Source organism: Diceros bicornis, chromosome 11 (genome assembly GCF_020826845.1).
Source record: "Diceros bicornis minor isolate mBicDic1 chromosome 11, mDicBic1.mat.cur, whole genome shotgun sequence".
NCBI lineage: Eukaryota > Metazoa > Chordata > Mammalia > Perissodactyla > Rhinocerotidae > Diceros > Diceros bicornis.
The window spans coordinates 65,071,975-65,090,783 of record NC_080750.1 but is presented as its reverse complement, the minus strand read 5'-3'; the positions used below and the strand labels follow the sequence as shown (position 1 = coordinate 65,090,783).

Below are 18,809 nucleotides of genomic sequence, written 5' to 3'. Positions count from 1 at the left end.
TTTTAAAAGCAGGATCCAGAATTAAATATTCAGCATGATCCCTATATGCAAAGAAGAAATCTATCAGAATGCTAACTAACAGCGATATCTTTTCTGGATAGCGGGCTTATGGGTTCAGTTTTTTTGCTGTTTTCTGTAACTTTTATTTTTCTATAGTAAACATGTATTACACATATATTAGAAATTAACAAATATCAAAAAACAGAAACACAAAAACAGCCTACTCTCATTTTAGTAGTCTTGAATGCTATCCGATCAGATGTTCTGACAATAAGAACAGTATGTAACGGGGTGGAGAGTGGACTTGAAGAGCACACACTGGCTAGGACACCATTCACAGGGGCCCACAGGGCCAGCCCCGGGACTTTGCTTTCTCAATATTTTTACTGAGGATCTGGATGAAGAAATTCAGAACATGCTGATTAACTGTGCACATGATACTTAAGGTGGAAATACTAATTCTTCAAGATTACCTTCCTATGTTGGGGATGCAAAGGATAAAATTCAGTGGGTACCAACAAAAATGACAGTCTTATACACAAACATGAATAATATGAACATGGGGGGCCGGCCCTGTGGCTTAGTGGTTAAGTGCGCATGCTCCGCTACTGGCAGCCGGGAATCGGAGCCCGGCCGCTCACTGATGCACCGCTTGTCCGGCCATGCTGAGGTGGCGTCCCACATACAGCAACTAGAAGGATGTGCACTACGACATACAACTATCTACTGGGGCTTTGGGGAGAAAAAGGGAAAAAAAGGAGGAGGATTGGCCATAGATGTTAGCTCGGGGCTGGTCTTCCTTAGCAAAAGGAGGAGGATTGGCATGGATGTTAGCTCACGGCTGATCTTCCTCACAAAAAAAAAAAAAAAAAAAAAAGCACATGAGATGGAGAAGCCTGTCTGAATCTAAATACACTCATGTGCCACATAACGATGTTTCAGTCAATGACAGACCACATATACAATGGTGGTCTCATAAGATTAGTACTACATAGCCTAAGTGTGTAGTAGGCTATACCATCTAGGCCTGTGTAACTACACTCTATGATGTTCACACAATGACGAAATCGCCTAATGACGCATTTGTCAGAATATGTCCCCATCATCAAGTGACTCATGATTGTACAGACAAAAAAACCCTGACCACAACTCAAAGGGGAGGAAAAAATGTCCTTAAAAAAGGTGTGTGCAGGGGCAGCATATAGGATATGTTATGACAGAATGATGTACAAATTCCTTTTACAACCTAATTAGAAATTTAGGAGAATGTTGTGTCCATTAGGCCACCACACCACGAAAAGGTTAAACACACCCTATATACGTGTGTCATAGCCCCATTCCAAGGAGTTATTAGGTCTACCGTAAAAGTTCATCTATTTCCCCCATTCCTCCCTTTCTTTGGTCTGGTGAGTAAGATTCAAACATGCATCTAAACAATCCTAAAAAAGTTCACTGACTTCATATTTTGTAATAATTTACCCACCCTAGGGTCAAACAATTTCCTGCTGTAATGAAACTATTTTGTCAAATATCATGCTATTGAAATGAAAAAAATATATAGTTTTTCTTATCAGATTTGGTACTATAAATATTAGACAAGGTGAGCTTGTGCTTTAAAATTTGTTTAGCTTTTAGAATATAACTTCGCTTTGTAACGGTGAGAGAGGATAGCATGTGAGAAGATAAATGTAAACATTTTTGTAACTGATTTTGAAAGTGCTGGCTTAACTTTCATCCTTCCCTCCTTGATAACTATTCTTCTCAACTCTAGCAATATAACAGATTTGGCTTTCATTAATACAATCTTCACCTCACAGACGTGGAAAAACAACAAAATGAAAGTTTCATAATAATGTCAGAAAAAACAGGATCATTTCTATTTTTACTGCTTGAATGTGCTGAATCAAAATACAACTTATAGAGAAGAACACAGACATACCACTCAGCAAAAATCTGAGAAAACTCAAGTGAACTGTTAGCCACAGGGGAGATGAAGTAGAAAGGGATGTTGGAGAGGCCAGCTGAGTCAATGTATTGATACAGGCATTCCAGGAGGTCATAGATTACTCCAGAAGGATAGCAGGGAACCAACACGTTTCCTCCATTCCGGACTGTCAGTGCTAGAAAAGTTGAAGCCAGAAGGAAAACAATAGTATCAAAAGAACAGTTTTAATGAAGGTAGAATGGAACTTTTAATATTTGGATTTCTTTCATTTTCCTACTTCTGTTCGTACAGTTCACTTCACATGTATAATAATCTGCTTCTTTTGAAGAATAACACCAGAGTGGGAGAATCCAGAGGCTAACAATCAGCTGAGTTTTTAATTGATGTCTCAGTCCCTGGGAATAGGATATGCAATTAAGGGTGTGGGTTTTAAAGGTTACCAATGGCAGCTAGGGTCAGGACAAACCCTCCAAACTCCTTCTTTTTTTAGGTCCTGCTCAAAACTTTGCTGGATCTGTCTCTGTTAAATCTCTGACCATTGCTGAATGACCCATAAGGAAAAAGGCCAAGTTTTTCCATTTGACACATTTTAGTGGCATTTTCTTTCATTAATGTTTTGTCTGTAAGAAAATCCTCCATACTTTAAATACTCAAATTATCAAATGAGGAATTACAACATATGAGTAAAATCACATTAGAAGTTATAACTGGCTTAAAAAAAATCTAAGTGCCCTCTCAAGTTGATTTTTTGTTTAGTTTTCAAAACAAACTGAAACAAGCAGCTCTGGGGTACAGAACTTCAAGTCTCTGGTGCCTTATACCCTCCTCCACTCCCAACTCTGACATCCAGGTTCACCTAGATGCTGTACCTTGAGTACTAGCTGACTCATGATTACCAGAGCGTGGTACTGTGGAAAAAGACAAAACCAGTGGTGACGGCTCAAGAGGTCTGGCTCTAGTCCTGCCTTCACCACAAGCTACAGGACCTCAGGTAAGCCACTACAACCTGGCTGGCCTTAGTTTCCTTATTGGTTGTATGAGAGGAGTGAACTAGATCAGTGGTTTACAAACTTTAGTTTGAGTGAAAACTGCTGGGGAACATGGTGAAAATACAACTTTTCTTCTGGGCCTCTCCCCTCCCCAGAGAGTCTGACTTACTAGGTCTGTGGTAGGGCCCCCGAATTTGCATTTTTAATAAGTGGCCTCATATTATTCACAGTTGCCAAGCCTTGGAAACAACCTAAGTGCCTATCATGGATAAAGAAGATGTGGTATATATACACAATGGAATACTACTCAGCCATAAAAAAAGAGGAAATCTTGCCATTTGTGACAACATGAGGGTATTATGCTAAGCGAAATAAGTCAGAGCGAAAAAGTCAAATACTGTATGATCTCACTCAGAAGATAAAAACAACAACAACAAACACACACATAGATGCAGAAACTAGATTGGTGGTTACCAGAGGGGAAGGGGTGAGGGATGAGGGCGAAAGGGGTGACTGGGCACATGTGTATGGTGATGGATGGTAATCAGTCTTTGGGTGGTGAACATGATGTAATCTACCCAGAAATCAAAATATAATGATGTAGACCTGAAATTCATATAATGTTATAAACCAATGTTACCTCAATTAAAAAAAGAGAAATTAAAGTTGTATCAGACTATTAAAAAAAAATAAGTGGGGGCCGGCCCGGTGGCACAAGCGGTTAAGTGCGCGCGCTCTGCTGTGGCGGCCCGGGGTTCGCTGGTTCGGATCCCGGGCGCGCACCGACGCACTGCTTGGTAAGCCATGCTGTGGCGGCGTCCCATATAAAGTGGAGGAAGATAGGCACCGATGTTAGCCCAGGGCCGTCTTCCTCAGCAAAAAAAGAGGAGGATTGGCGGATGTTAGCTCAGGGCTGATCTCCTCACAAAAAAAAAAAAAAAAAAAAGAAAAAATAAGTGGCCTCATTGATCTTGAGGCAAGTGGTTAGTGGACTCCACTTTGAGAAATAGTGGATTAGATGTGAGGTCCCTTTCAGACCTAAAGTTCTTTGAGTCTATGATTCTAGATTATGAACAAACAAACATAAAAAACCAAAGATTCTATTTGAGACTAGTCCAATAATTTTTCCAAGGTAAGAATAAATTACCTTTGGTTTAATAACAGCAAAGAACAAAAAAAGATTATGATTATTGGCACGGCCAAGTGAAATTTTAAAGGACAGTGCTTTCCATGTAAATATAAGAAGATGACTGTTTCTTTCCCCCAGAGCAGAGGTAATATCACTTATGGTTGCCAGGGGTGTAGGGTCTGAGTTCATTAACTCCTCTTTGGTAACCGTTACGAATGAACTGAATGTTTGCTTTCCCCCCAAATTTACACGTTGAAGCCCTAACTCCCTATGTGATGGTATTAGGAGGTGGGGCCTTTGGGAGGTAATTATGTTTAGATAAAGGTGGAGCGCCCAAGACCAGATTAGTGCCTTTATGAGAAGAGGAAGAGACACCAGAGCTTCTCTCTGCTATATGAGGACACAACAAGAAGGTGGCCATCTGCAAGCCAGGAAGGGGGTCCTGACCAGCACCCGACCATGCTGGCAACCTAATCTCAGACTTCGCGGCCTCCCGAATAGTGAGAAATAAATGTCTGTTGTTTAGGCACTCATTTTATGGTATTTTGTTATAGCAGCCCAAACTGACTAAGACAGTAACCAACCGACACTTTTCTAAAAAAGGCAGGATTTCTAGATTTTATTGACAATTATATCCAAAGAAAAATAAATTTGTTCCAGGTAGGAAACAGCCCACAAGTCTCTCAATTTAGTCTTCTCTCAAAAGAAGAAAAAATAACATCAACCAATTATTAGTGGGGAAAAAATATAGCTCTTCAGTGTATCACTGTTGTGAATTCAAAATATACAGTCTTTTCTGTGCCATTATTTGCAAAGCAAAGATGTAAGTCTAACCTTCTTTGACAAGTGCCACCCTGAAAGCACCCCTGCTCTGCCCCCAAATCTTACCCAAAAGCAAGGAGATCAAATAAGAATTTTCTATACAAATCAAGTGGCAGAATGTTGAGTATTTGTTGTATAAAGTGCTAAAAATTCAAATTTACCATTACAACAACCATTCTTACTGCACTTTCAGATTTAAGTTGCTTAAGAATTGCTTTTGTTGGGGCCGGCCTGGTGGTGCAAGCGGTTAAGTGCGCGTGCTCCGCTGCGGCGGCCCGGGGTTCACCGGTTCGGATCCCGGGCGCGCACCGACACACTGCTTGGCAAGCCATGCTGTGGTGGCGTCCCATATAAAGTGGAGGAAGATGGGCATGGATGTTAGCCCACAGCCAGTCTTCCTCAGCAAAAAAGAGGAGGATTGGCAGACGTTAGCTCAGGGCCAATCTTCCTCACAAAAAAAGAAAAATTGCTTTTGTTGACCACAGTAGGTTTTGAAGGATGAGCAGAAAGCATGGGAGTAAATGGGGGAAAAGGCCTTGAATAGAGCCATCAGAGGGTATGAATGTGAAGAGAAGGGGCAAAAAATACCATATAAGCAAGATATGGAAAAATAAATTTAAAACAGATCATCCAAGTTAAGATGTGAGCAGCACACATACCCAGGTTGCTGCAGAACTCTCCCACCATGCCATCTGGGTTTGCAGTGGGAATCTGGGTAAGGCCTGTCAGAATGAGAACATCGCTGTTTTTGAGAGAAGCTTGGTCCATGGGCTGAAAAACACAGAGAACTATGCTTAGTAATTTACAAAGGAATGTTATCTACAAGTAGTAAATGAGAAAGAGAATACAGACATTGTGCTTTATATCTCCAACTCATCATCAAGTCCTCTTACTTCTTCTAATGAAAAGTCTGTCAGTGAACAGTGTTGCCCAAGAGGGATGCGGACTGATGAGAAAGTTCTATGTCTTGACTGGGGTGGTGAGCACGTGATATCAAAATTCATAGAATTATACATTTAAGATCTTACACAGACCTAGATGGTATAGCCTACTACACACCTAGGCTATATAGTACTAATCTTATGAGACCACCATTGTATACGTGGTCTGTCATTGACTGAAACATCGTTATGTGGCACATGACTGTATTTAGATTCAGACAGGCTTCTCCATCCCATGTGCATATTATTCATGTTTGTTTGTAGGACTATCATTTTTGTTGGTACCCACTGAATAGTTTCATTACAGCAGGAAATTGTTTGATCAAATCCTAGGGTGGGTAAATTATTACAAAATATGAAGTCAGTGAACTTTTTTAGGATTGTTTAGATGCATGTTTGAATCTTACTCACCAGACCAAAGAAAGGGAGGAATGGGGGAAATAGATGAACTTTTACGGTAGACCTAATAACTCCTTGGAATGGGGCTATGACACACGTATATAGGGTGTGTTTAACCTTTTCGTGGTGTGGTGGCCTAATGGACACAACATTCTCCTAAATTTCTAATTAGGATGTAAAAGGAATTTGTACATCATTCTGTCATAACATATCCTATATGCTGCCCCTGCACACACCTTTTTTAAGGACATTTTTTCCTCCCCTTTGAGTTGTGGTCAGGGTTTTTTTGTCTGTACAATCATGAGTCACTTGATGATGGGGACATATTCTGACAAATGCGTCATTAGGGGATTTCGTCATTGTGTGAACATCATAGAGTGTACTTACACAGACACAATATATCAGATTTTACTTCAATTTAAAAAAGCATATTTCTATAATGCTTTGCTGCTTTCAAAATGCTATCTCACACATATCATTGGCAGTTTTCAGTCTTGAGGGTGCATCAGAATCACCTTGAGGGTTTGCTAAAACATGGATCACTGGGCCCATCCCCAGAGTTTCTGATTCAGGTTTCAGGTGGGCCCGAGAATTTACATTTCTAACAATATCCCAGGAGATGCTCCTGGTGCTCGTGTGGGGATCACAACTTGAGAACCACTGCACAGTATAATTTCATTCTCAAAACAACTCTGCAAAGTACATGAAATAAGTGTGAAAGTACAGAAGTTGGGACTCAAAGAGCCAAGGTGATTTATCCTAAGTCTCAGCGGCAGAGGAGCCAGGAAGAACACTGGATTAGGAAATAGAAACACAAAGTCTCCTTCCAATTCCATTATTAGCCATCTGACGCCAGCCAAGGCTCCGAGCTGGGTTTCTCGTAAAATGGGCATATTTCTTGACCCATCTCCCTTCCATGATTTCTGTGAGTCTCATGAGCAAACATACGTAATCTTCTTGTGAACTATGAAGTCCTATGGTGCACTATTATAAGATCCTTAGGCCATTGTTTTTTCTTTTTACCCAGAACAATTTGAATTTAATTTTGATTGTTGTCACAGAATTTCAAAAAAATACTATCATTTCTAAATAAATTGAGATTCAAATTGGAAACAAAACAAAAATGAAGGCCCAAGGACTGAGATGCTGGAGAACTCATAAATGTTTTCATTTCGTAACACATCTTTTCCTCCATTTCATTTAATATACTCACTGGAACATTAGAAGAAACAAGCAAAAAACATGACTTACTGAGAAGCCATATCCATCCTTTCTCTGTTCCACCCAGATTTCCCAATAAAGAAATAAAATTCCAAATAGTAGCACAGCAAAGACCCACCATTTGCGTTGTTATCTGAGTATATGTGCTCTTTGATGTATTTCCCTTTAGCATTTTATATAAGCATGGATATATGAGATTTGTTATTTTTTAAATAACATGATTGTGGTTATATATGCTGCTTTATAACCTGAAAAACATTTCTTTAATATGGACACAGAAAAAGTACAGTTGTGACAATTATATTGAATAGCTTCTAATTCCTATTGCACAGACAGATACCAATGTGTATAAGAGCTTTCCCTCTGCTTAGGCAGGACCCATCTATCTATTTGCACTTCTCCCACAAATACATATGCATTCATTGTTTCCACAGAAGGAAAGAAGGGGAAGTAAAGTACAGTGTTTTACTGTAGCAGATGTGTAACAAGCCTGGGAATGTTCACTGTGCGCATGCATCAAACGCAAGGAAACCGGAATGGTGAAAAAAGGGATGAAGTTTCGTTGGATAGCATATTTAGCTTAAAATCACACCAATTTTATAAGGCTTATATTAAATTAAGCCACTAACAATTCACAGGGCTGATAAGGGATGGGGGAATTCAGAGGGCCTAGGAACCCCCTGAAATGGTTATCTACAATTCTGTGTGTGCCTATGTACATTTTTTCATAAATTTAAACAGACTGTCATATGGGGCCATGACTCCCAAAAGGTTAAGAACTACTGATTTAAGTGAAAACGTAAAATGGGGAGCAAACTCTGGCCCTGAAAACAACATTATCTCTGAACCTCAGCCATTACCATTGCCTTCTCTTGAAAATTAAATGCCCTTAATAAATAACAAAGGCAGCACTATAATATGATACCACTGAGCTGGAAGTTATGAGATACTGCATGATCAGGTCAGACAAGATGTTCGTAATTTTAGCCCTATAACTCGGAGACATTTCTTGTTGATTCCCAGAGCTACTGTAAAGAAGTAGGCTTAAAAGGCTTTTAATGACATCCTCCAAACCAAGCTGACACCACTAACATCTCCATTTCACCACCAAAGGGCAAATGTATATACTGCTGGCGTCAATGGCCACTCACCAAGCGCTTCAAGTTGGAACATTTTGCTCGAACACACGAAAACAGAAAATTCTATTGTGTCCAAGAATCAAACAAAAATACCTTACAAAGTTGACAGTCAAGCTTATGGAATAAAATTTTGAAAAACCTTAAGCTCATGGATGCTGTGGCCACTGTGTTGGTCACATTGCTCATTAATTTTTACTGGACATTTTGCACAGAGCATAAGAAAAAGGAGACCCAGTCTCCAGGCCCCAGAAGCTTACATATATATATAATCAAAAAACAGGATTTTTTAAAAAGCCATAGAGAACAGAAGGCAAATTTCAAGAGTTTGCACTGAGTATACAAACGCCAAGAGGAATGCAGACTACAGAGCTGCACCAGGCCAGGTGAGGTCACTTGCATACTGTTTTTTGGCAGATGAAGTTTTGGTTCTAATTTTCTTTCTTTCTTTGCCTAAGGAACTTAAGACTCAATTTAAGACAAGCCCAGGTCACTGCCTTTGGAATGCCCCTGTGACACCGCTTCCCTTCCCCACACCAAGATGTCCCTCATACATATGCCCCGTGGCCTCCCATACTTTCCATCCCAGCACTAATCACATCGAATCGTAATTGCCCCTTTAGGAAGCTCCCTGAGGGCAAGGACTTTGTATCTCTAATTCTTAGCAGAATGCTTGGCACACAGCAAGTACTAAATAAACATTTGCTGAATAAATGAAAGCATGACAAGAACATGGACCGGTAGGAAATGTGAGAGCATTCCACACTGGGAAATAGTGCACTATAAGTCAGGAAGGTGCGAATAAGATGTCAACTGTGGGAGGAAGGCTGGGAAGGGCAGAGGGCAGGGGAAAGCTACCTGTAGATGCCAAATGAATTTACTTGCCAGAATGCAAAGTCTACTTTGGAGCTGAGAAGAGAGATGAGTAAAAACAGAGAAAGTATTATTAGCGAAGGGCCAGAAAAATCAGAATCATGAAGACTGACAGGGTGGGCAATAGAGTCAATAGTCTGAAGCAAGAGAATGACATTTTGGTAACAATGATTACAGACGATGCTGAAGAAGGAGGTGAGACCAAACAGGGGGGAAGACCTTGAAGGCCCCTATAACAGCCCAGATATAAAGAGAAAATATATATATATAATTTGATGGCAGTTGAGGAGACAGAAGCAGCAGATCTACACAACTTCATAGAAAACAATTAACAAAAATTTGCGAATGGATTGGATATATAGGACAGACAACGGAGAAAAGAAAGATTTAAGACGGCTCCAAAATCTGAGGTCAGACGTAGTCAAAGGGAAATTTGGAAATGTAGTCAAAGTGCTGGCAAGTTGCAAGCGTCTTGGGAGTAGCAAAATGGATTTATTCTGAGAGTAAAAAATAAAGGATGGAGTATGAAGTATATGGAGATTTGCCAAGTGTCTTCATCGAAGTAGTTAATAGAAATGTCAGTTTATTCCGAGGAAAGAGGAGCGAGTCTAGGACTAAGGCTGGAGAAACACCATAAAGTCAATGGGAGAGGAGCAAATAAGGGACGTACATAACGCAGTGAAGAGCTTCCTGTGAAAATAAGGAGCTTGGGAAAGACAACTTATGGCACTTTCACCCTATAATACAGCAGAAGATCAAGTAGAAGAAGAAGAAAACAACAACAAAAAGATTGCTCCAGAAGCCAAAACGAAAAAGAATTTCTTTTTTTTTTTGAGGAGACCAGCCCTGTGCTAACATCTGCCAATCCTCCTCTTTTTTTTTTTTTTTTGCTGAGAAAGACTGGCCCTGGGCTAACATTCGTGCCCATCTTCCTCCACTTTATATGGGAGGCTGCCACAGCATGGCTTGCCAAGCAGTGCGTCGGTGTGCAACCGGGATCTGAACCGGCGAACCCCGGGCCGCCGCAGCGGAGCACACGCACTTAACCGCTTGCGCCACTGGGCCGGCCCCGAAAAAGAATTTCAACAGGAGACTGATGAACAGCACCAACTGGAAAATAGAAAACATAAAAGTTTGGCCAGAAGCTGATCACTGTTGAATTAGAGATGTGAAACCAAATCCATGAGGTGAAAGGGGGGGAAAGCGAGGTGTGCAGACTAAGTTGAACAAGGCGAACAGGAGAAATCTCATCACCATTAAGAGAAAGAGAATACGGTAGTCAGGCAATGAGGCAGTCATCTGAAAGCCTTTTTCCATATTAAAAACCCTCAGATTTGCTTAAAGGTAGAAAAGAAGTAATCAGTGAAAAAGTTAATGACCCAATGACCTATACTTCTTTGATGAGAGAAAGGAAGAAAGACATTTGGGATCACGAAGCACATCATACCCAGACTTCCAGGGCCAATTCAGAGCCCACTCTTCCATGAGGTCTCCTAATCCCCAGTGGGAAGTGATGTACCCTGAGTCCAGTAGGACTTCAGCGGATTTCTAATCTGACAGGATTGATCACTTGCAGGACACAAAGTCCTGTATGTACCTACCTTCTTCCCCTATTATAACTTCTGTAAATGTAACACCTACCCATCCATGTTCCCCTTACATCCTAGCACATTCCACTGTTCAAAATAGGGGTTTAGGAAATACCACTGACTAAATGAGGGAAATGAATGAAGGAACAAGTAAATGAATGTACATAGTAGTGTCCGTTATTTTTTAGAGAAGGAAATACTCTGCAGAGAGAAGCTGTGCTGCCAGATAAGAAGCAAAACAGCAAGTGTGGAGAGAAACAGACAAGAGTCCAACAAGTTGTCCAGTCTCTCCCTCCTTCCTTCATGGGATATGCTTACTGAGCCCAATTCTACAAACCAATCAGGAACCATCTGTAGCTCAGCTTCCCTGCTGTCCCTGCCCCCAAATATATTATGTTTAACTTTTACTGGTTGGCACCATCTCCACAGCAAGGACAAGAGCTTCGTTTCCTCGGGACCATTCCGAGGAGGCACCGCTGTGGCTGTGGGAAAACTTGGGGCTGCATCCAAGGGGAGGAAAAAGCTTCCTGTCTGTGGCCCTGAGGAGGGAGCTGGGTGCTGCGGCTTGTCCCGGACATTTCTTTTAAATAACATTTTGGGGTTGTGGCTATGTCCTTTACCCACGAAGAGTGGGGCCTCCCAGACATACCCCAGGAAAAGCTGTACAGAGATGCGATGCTGGAGCACATCAGTCACCTGGTCTCCGCAGATGAAGTGAGGCCCAGAGAAGTGAAGTGACTACTTTCATGCTGCCCCCTCTGGACTGAAAGAGTCATCAGCACTCGGCCCAGGCCTGGCTCTGACGCCTCACAGAAGAGAGTGGAGAACTGAAGCGCAGGTGTTCCATGGGAGCCAGGTGACCAGCAGAGCAACGGAAGCCTCAACCAGCTGTACTGAAGTCTGAGTTTTGTCGATGCAGGAAAATGTTTTTGTGTTGACACCACATACCCAGATCTGCCTTGTGTATGAGGGTGACCATGTGGCTTTAATCCCCCAGTTCTGCACCAGGGAAAGACAGACACTCCCAAAAAATTCCCAAGGACTGCCTAGACTGTAAGATCCCCATAAGGCCAGGCCTGGAGGGAGAAGCAGCAGCCTACAGCTATTTCCCAGGGATTTCTTCAAGGAAACTAATTTTACATCAGAAGACTAAAGAATGACTGAAAAATGATGACATGTACATCCACATGCAGATTTGGAGCAAGTCACAGATTTATTACAATAAAATAAAATACATTAAAAAAAACCTTTTACTGTAGAGCATTCAGATCAAAGCACTGCATAAATAACAAAACATTTGGGGAATTTAAAGGGAAGAAAAAAATGTTAAAAACAAAACAGACCAGACAAACAAACCTACCCAAGCAACTGCCTTAGCTCTAAAAACCTGATTCAAGGAATCCAAATTTAAGATATTTTCTTTAGATTTAAGAGAAGAATCTACACATATTACTGCCAAAGTCTTTAACACGTCAGGAAAAGAAACCAATACGAGCATTCCCCCCTGAACTCCAAAGGCAGAAGGATCAGGACGGGGAGGCAGAGTAAATGCTGGAAGTGTGTGCTAGAAGGAGACTTTCTCAGGGCAGCTACCAACCTCTTTGGCAAGAAAGAATTCCCACTGTGAAGATCATAAGCTTCAGGGAATTGACTGGGTATAAATTCTCAATTAATCAAAAAAAATTAATTTTATTTCTTAAAAAAAATTCTTTCCAAAGTTCTAAGTCAGAGATTCTTAACCTGATAATTAACAATGCGCTTCTGAAGACTCTCTAAACTCAACAGAGTCTCCAAAATGTCAATGCAAAATCCTGTGTAGGTGGGCAGACATTTTTTAACAGTTCTGATTAGATTCTTGCCATAAGGCTTTGGGTCCATGACCCACAAAATGTTAAGAAGCACTGCCCTGGGCCGCCCCGTGGCTTAGCGGTTAAGTGCGCGCGCTCTGCTGCTGGCAGCCCGGGTTCGGATCCCAGGCGCGCACCAACGCACCGCTTCTCCGGCCATGCTGAGGCCGCGTCCCACATACAGCAACTAGAAGGATGTGCAGCTACGACGTACAACTATCTACTGGGGCTTTGGGGGAAAAATAAATAAAAAAAAAAAAAAAAAGAAGCACTGCCCTAAGGCAGAAGCTCCCATACGGAGCCCTTGCTTTCAAAACATCTCTCCTCTCATTCTCCCTCATAACCACCACCAGCCTTGCAAACCAGAGGACCACCTGTCTTAGCCTCAAGGCCAAAGGTTAAAGGGGAAGGAAATTGCCTGTTTACTGGCTGAGCTTTGTCTCTCAAACTTGTTCCAGGCCAGAGACCAAGGTGTGGGAGAGTCCTCAAGGCCATGAGGGCTGAAGTGAGGGATGGACACCTTTCTAGGTCCCTTTTGTGGTCAGGACAAGGATGGGAAAAAATCAAAACAATAAACAAACCAAACCCAACCCCACTACTAATAGTAACAACAATAACAAAATATCTACCACACGCTACAATTTTCCATACTTCAAATCTTCGCCTTGCACGGGTATCAGTGTCCTGTACTAGATCAGTTTCTAAAACTAACCAAAAATTCTGTAGCTCCCCACGTCCAGGTACATGTAGCTTTTGCTCTAACACTCAGGTCCTACCCCTGAAGTCAGGCAGAATAGCCAGGAAGCTATTGAAATAATGAGTATTAAGTTGCCTTTTCAAACCACCATCATAGAAAAACTGGTGTTCAAATATAGGTTCACAACCCACAAGCATATCCATTAATTTGATTTCCAAGGCCAGAAAGGCTTTGGCTCTAATAACCAAAAGTGCTCACTAGTTACTGCTAATGCACTTATGGGATCTATCAAATGGTTACTGTTTGTTTTGCTCTATTAGTGTTATTGTTTTTAAACTGTGTCCTACGCTCTCCTTCCTGGCAGACTGCACATCTTTTGGAGTAGATGTTTCTCGAAAAAAAAGTTTTTTTAACTTAAAATAATTTAAATGTCTAACAGTGAGAAACAGGTAAACAATTTATTGCACATCCATATGATGGGATGCTAATGACCTAAGGAAAGTTCATTAAATTGTTAATCAGAAAGAGCAGAAAAGCAGGTTGTAAATAGTTATCTCTTAATATTATTACAATTTTTATTTTTTCTCTGATATTTTAGTATTTTCCAAAATTACTACAATAAATACAAATTAATGTTCTAATTAGAAATATAAAGAAATAATATTATTTTAAAACAAAACAAAAACACCACTACATTTCCTGACAAGACAGAGAGTGAACACAAGCTGCTGGCTCTCCTCTAGAATCTAACTGAACGACAGCATAGAAATAAAGGCAAGTGACAAATTTGAGAAACTGAAAAACTAGAATAAATTCCCAGGGAACCTATGAGTCCTGGAATGGGGACAAAATGGCAAGCAAGCACCACAGAGGGTTGGGCATTGCAGGAAGAGTAGAGGTTAGGAAAAGAACTCTGTCTTTTTTTCTCTCATCCTACTGTTGGCAGATTGTGGCCTGCTCCAACATACTGTGAGGAAGAAAATACCAGAACAGTGTGCTGAGCATTCATAGAAGGTACTGGCAGGCAGACCTACCAGCCCTTGCTTGTTCCCTCACACTACGAGGTTAAGTGGTAACAAGTCAGGGAGATAAATTCTAGGGAAAAAAAGCACTGTTTGGAGCAGAGGTACAAGAGGATTTTCCTGAGGGGCAAGTAGTAAGAGCTGACGGAGAAATAAAACAAGACCACTGAGGAATGCAACATTGACTAAACACAGAAAGTAAAAACCTACCCCACATGGAGAATTAACAAACCAGACGGAATAACAGAATGTGCATTTTAAAAAGTCCACACACAAATAAAATAAAAATCAGTACGTAAAATAAAAATGAGTAAGTATGAAGAGAAATATTTGGAAATACTGTGTATGAAAGTATAGTCATTGAAATAAAGAACTCAATACATAGGTTGAAGAGCAGTATGGATATAGTCAAAGAATGAATTCATCGGCTGGAAGATCAAGTTGAGGAATTTTTTCAGGAGGCTTCAAAAGGAGACGGGAAATATAAAAGAAAAGTGATATAGAAAACATAGAAGTGTCAGTATCCATATACTGGAAGTTCTATAAGGAGAAAAAAAAATCAACCAGAAGGAGCAAATAATTTAAAAAATGATTAAGAATTTTTCTGTGTTAAAGGAAATTGAAAGATCTCATAGAGTATTACACTAATGGATAGGAAAAACTACACATTTAAGACACATCATGGTAAAATTTAAGAACACTGAAGATAAAGTGAAAATTCTAAAAACAGATCACATAAAGGAACATAAATCTAAAGGGCTTCCCAGTTCTTACCTGCAACAAGGGTACAAGTGGAAAACAAAGTAATATTTTCAAAGCTTTATAGGTTCAGAGTTCTTTTCCTTTAATTTTGTATCTATTCAAGCTATCCTTTAAATGTGAGGAAAAATTAAAGATATTCTTAGTAATTCAAGGCCCCATAAGGTTTACCATTTTAAGACCCTCATGGTGAACATTCTCCAAGTATTCCTGGAAGAAGAGTAAATCTTGGAGGATTATGAAATATAAGGAAAGGTTGAAAAAAAAAACACCTCAATAAAGCTCACTTTGTCTCAGTAAGCAATATATTCACCACCCTCTGTATATTCTAAATAACCCAGAGCTAAAATTCCAGACAGTATCAACAAGGTGGACAGGGAGGAATGTGGGAGGAAGGAAGAGGAAAAAGATGGGAGAGACAAGAGGAAGGTGTGGCTCTGGAGGGAAAGATACAGATATTGATAAGCTTAAGATACTCACAGGAAAAATAAACAAAGGAACAACACAGAGGAATAAAAATATAATATATATGTTTAAACTTGCAGAAAAAATTTAGCTTTCTAAAAGAAGGCAAGAATGGATAGGGAAAAGAATGAAGTAAACTAAAAAACATGAAATAAGACAGCAAAATAAGCCCCAAATACAAAAGTAATTACAAGAAACATAAATAGGTTCACCAATCAAAAGAGACTCTTCAGATTAAAAAAGAAAAAGTCCTTTACTATGTTGTCTACAAGGGATTCACTAGAAAAGGACATAGAGTAAAAAGAAAGAGATGGAAAATAATAGCAGGCAAAAATGGAGGGGGAAAAAGTCTCTTGGCTTTTAATGCAGTTTTGATACAGAAAAGAAAATATCCTGATAAAAGGAATAATTGATCAATAAAACATAATAACCATGAACACATATACTGCTGAGTATACAGCTTAAAAATACAAAAAGCAATAACTGGTGAAACTATGGGAAAAGTAGATAAATCAACAAATAACGTCATTTTCAGAAACTGGCAACTAAGCAAAGATATGAAAGACCTGAATAACACAATAAACTCAAATGAATAAATACACAGAAAAATAGAAAAATTTTCATTCAACAGTGAATACACAGTCTTTTCCAACATATGTAGAATATTTACAAAAACAGATTTTGTTTCCAAGTAAGCCTAAACAAATTTCAATGAATCAGTATTCTCTTACCATAATGCAAAAAAAATTAGAGTCCTGAAACATAAGTATGACGTGACCCAAGTCCTGTCTAACCATACTGGATGGACTAAAAACAAACAAAAGGACTATAAAATAACCTTTGGTTATTTAAATCATGAACATTATGAAGGAAATTATGATATACTTAGAGATAAATGACAGAGCACTTCACATCAAAAGTTTAACAGAGTTGGGGGCAGCCCAGTGGCGCAAGCGGTTGGGTGCGCGTGCTGCGCTTTGGGGGCCCGGGGTTTGCCAGTTCAGATCCTGGGCGCACACTGACGCACCGCTTGTCAGGCCATGCTGTGGCGGCGTCCCATATAAAGCGGAGGAAGGTGGACATGGATGTTGGCCCGGGGTCAGTCTTCCTCAGCAAAAACAGAGGAGGATTGGCAGATGTTAGCTCAGGGCCAATCGTCCTCACAAAAAAAATTTAACAGAGTTAAACAATATAAGAGAGAAATTAATACCTTTAAATATACTTATTAAAATGCAAAGAAAGACTAAAACAAATGAGATAAGTATTAAAACAAAGGCAAAAGAGTAAACCCAAGGAAGGAAATAATAAAGGGCAGAATAGAGAATGGAAATACAACAAAAAACATTGAAAGGAAAAACTTTTTCTTTCAAGAAAATCAGTAATGTAGACAAACCCCTGGCAAGTCGGATCAAGAAAAAAAAAAAAAGAGGTGATCAAAATAAAAAAAATTTAGAATGAAAATAGAATTACACAAAAAAGTTTAAACAAATAAAAGGGTAATGAAAGCAATTCCATATGTATGATTTTGAAAACCTAGGCAAAATGGACAAATTTCTGCTAAAATTGGCACATGGACCCAGAAAATATACTTCAATAACCATGAAAAAAAATTAAAATGGTAATCCCAGGCCTAGAGAGTTTTATGGGGAATTTAACCTTCAAGAAAAAATCCCTATCTTATATATTTTTGGCATTAGAAAAAGAGGGAAGGGTGCCCAAATCATCTTATGAGACTAATGTACCTGGATTCCAAACAAATGTAGACAGTACAAGAAAATAATGTATACATCCCTTTTTCACTTATGAATACAGATGAACTTCAATAAAATACTGACCAACTGATTCCAGGAAGGTATTTTAAAAAGAATAAATTGTGACAAAATAAGATTTATCCCAAGAATCCAAGGATGGTTAAATGTGAGAAAAGCTAACTTTACAATTCACTACATTAATGGTCTAAAGGAAAGCAATCACATGATTATCTCACAGACTCATAAAAAGCATTTGATAAGGTACAACATCTATATCTGATTTTTAAAAATCAGAAAGTTAGGAATGGAGGAGAAACTCCTTAACTTCATAAACGTTGTAAGCATCATATTTAAGGAAGAAACTAAAAAAGCATTCCTTTTAAAATCTGGTACAAGACAAGGATGTCACTATGATCACTTCTCTTTAACATGGGACTACAGAGCTTAGTTATAAGACAGGAAAAAGAAATAAAAGATATAAGGATTGGAAGAGAAATGACAAAACTCTTAACTTCTTTGCAGACAATATTATCATCAATAGATAAACATTAGAATTAATATGAGAATTCAGCATGGTTGTTAACTATCAGATCAATTTTAAAAAATTACTACTGAGATCTTGTGCTCAGTAAAGACTAATTGTCTTTCTCTTCCATTTGGGATGCTGTCCTTTTTTGGCCTCAATTCTCCTCTAACTCTCCAAACATTCTTATTCAAGACTGTTTTTCTTCCTTTCACTGTTTATTGGTAAATGTTCCCCAGAGCTTAGTCTTTCGCCCTCAGTCCTTTATTTATACACTTTAAAAAATCTGATGACTCTCCAATTTGTTTCTAGGCTTGCCTTCACACCCAAGCTCCAGCTCCATATTTCCATCTGTCCAATGTTCTCTCAAATTCCTGTTCATCATACTCACTACCTCCTTCTGAAAACAATGACCCCCCTGCCAACTCCTCCTTGTCAAGTGGATTAATGTCATTATCACCATTCTCAGTGTCATCCAGGCACGAAATCTTTGACTTGTATTTTTCCTTCCCTGAAGACAGTGGGCATTCAACAAATGCTTGTTGAATTAAAGACGTGCCAATGTTTTCTTTAACTTATCTTTCCATTCTTACCACCTCAGGATTAATCCAAAGCCTCATTCCCCTATGCTTCTTAGATCACTACAGCAGCCTGCTATAGTCTTCCTAGCTAGTGAGGGTTCCATTCAAGTAGACTAGTGG

At 39.6% G+C, this 18,809-nt stretch overlaps 1 protein-coding gene across 1 annotated transcript in view; it reads right to left on the bottom strand.

Annotated features, from left to right (window-relative positions):
* Nucleotides 1-18,809, bottom strand: part of INTS9 (integrator complex subunit 9) — a 122,347-nt gene that overhangs the window by 20,037 nt on the left and 83,501 nt on the right. Inside the window, exons 9-10 of the mRNA XM_058550428.1 lie at nucleotides 5,545-5,656; nucleotides 1,940-2,120 (exon numbers count right to left, since the gene is read on the bottom strand). Of these exons, the coding sequence (XP_058406411.1) occupies nucleotides 1,940-2,120; nucleotides 5,545-5,656 (293 nt within the window). The remainder of the gene's footprint in view (nucleotides 1-1,939; nucleotides 2,121-5,544; nucleotides 5,657-18,809) is intronic.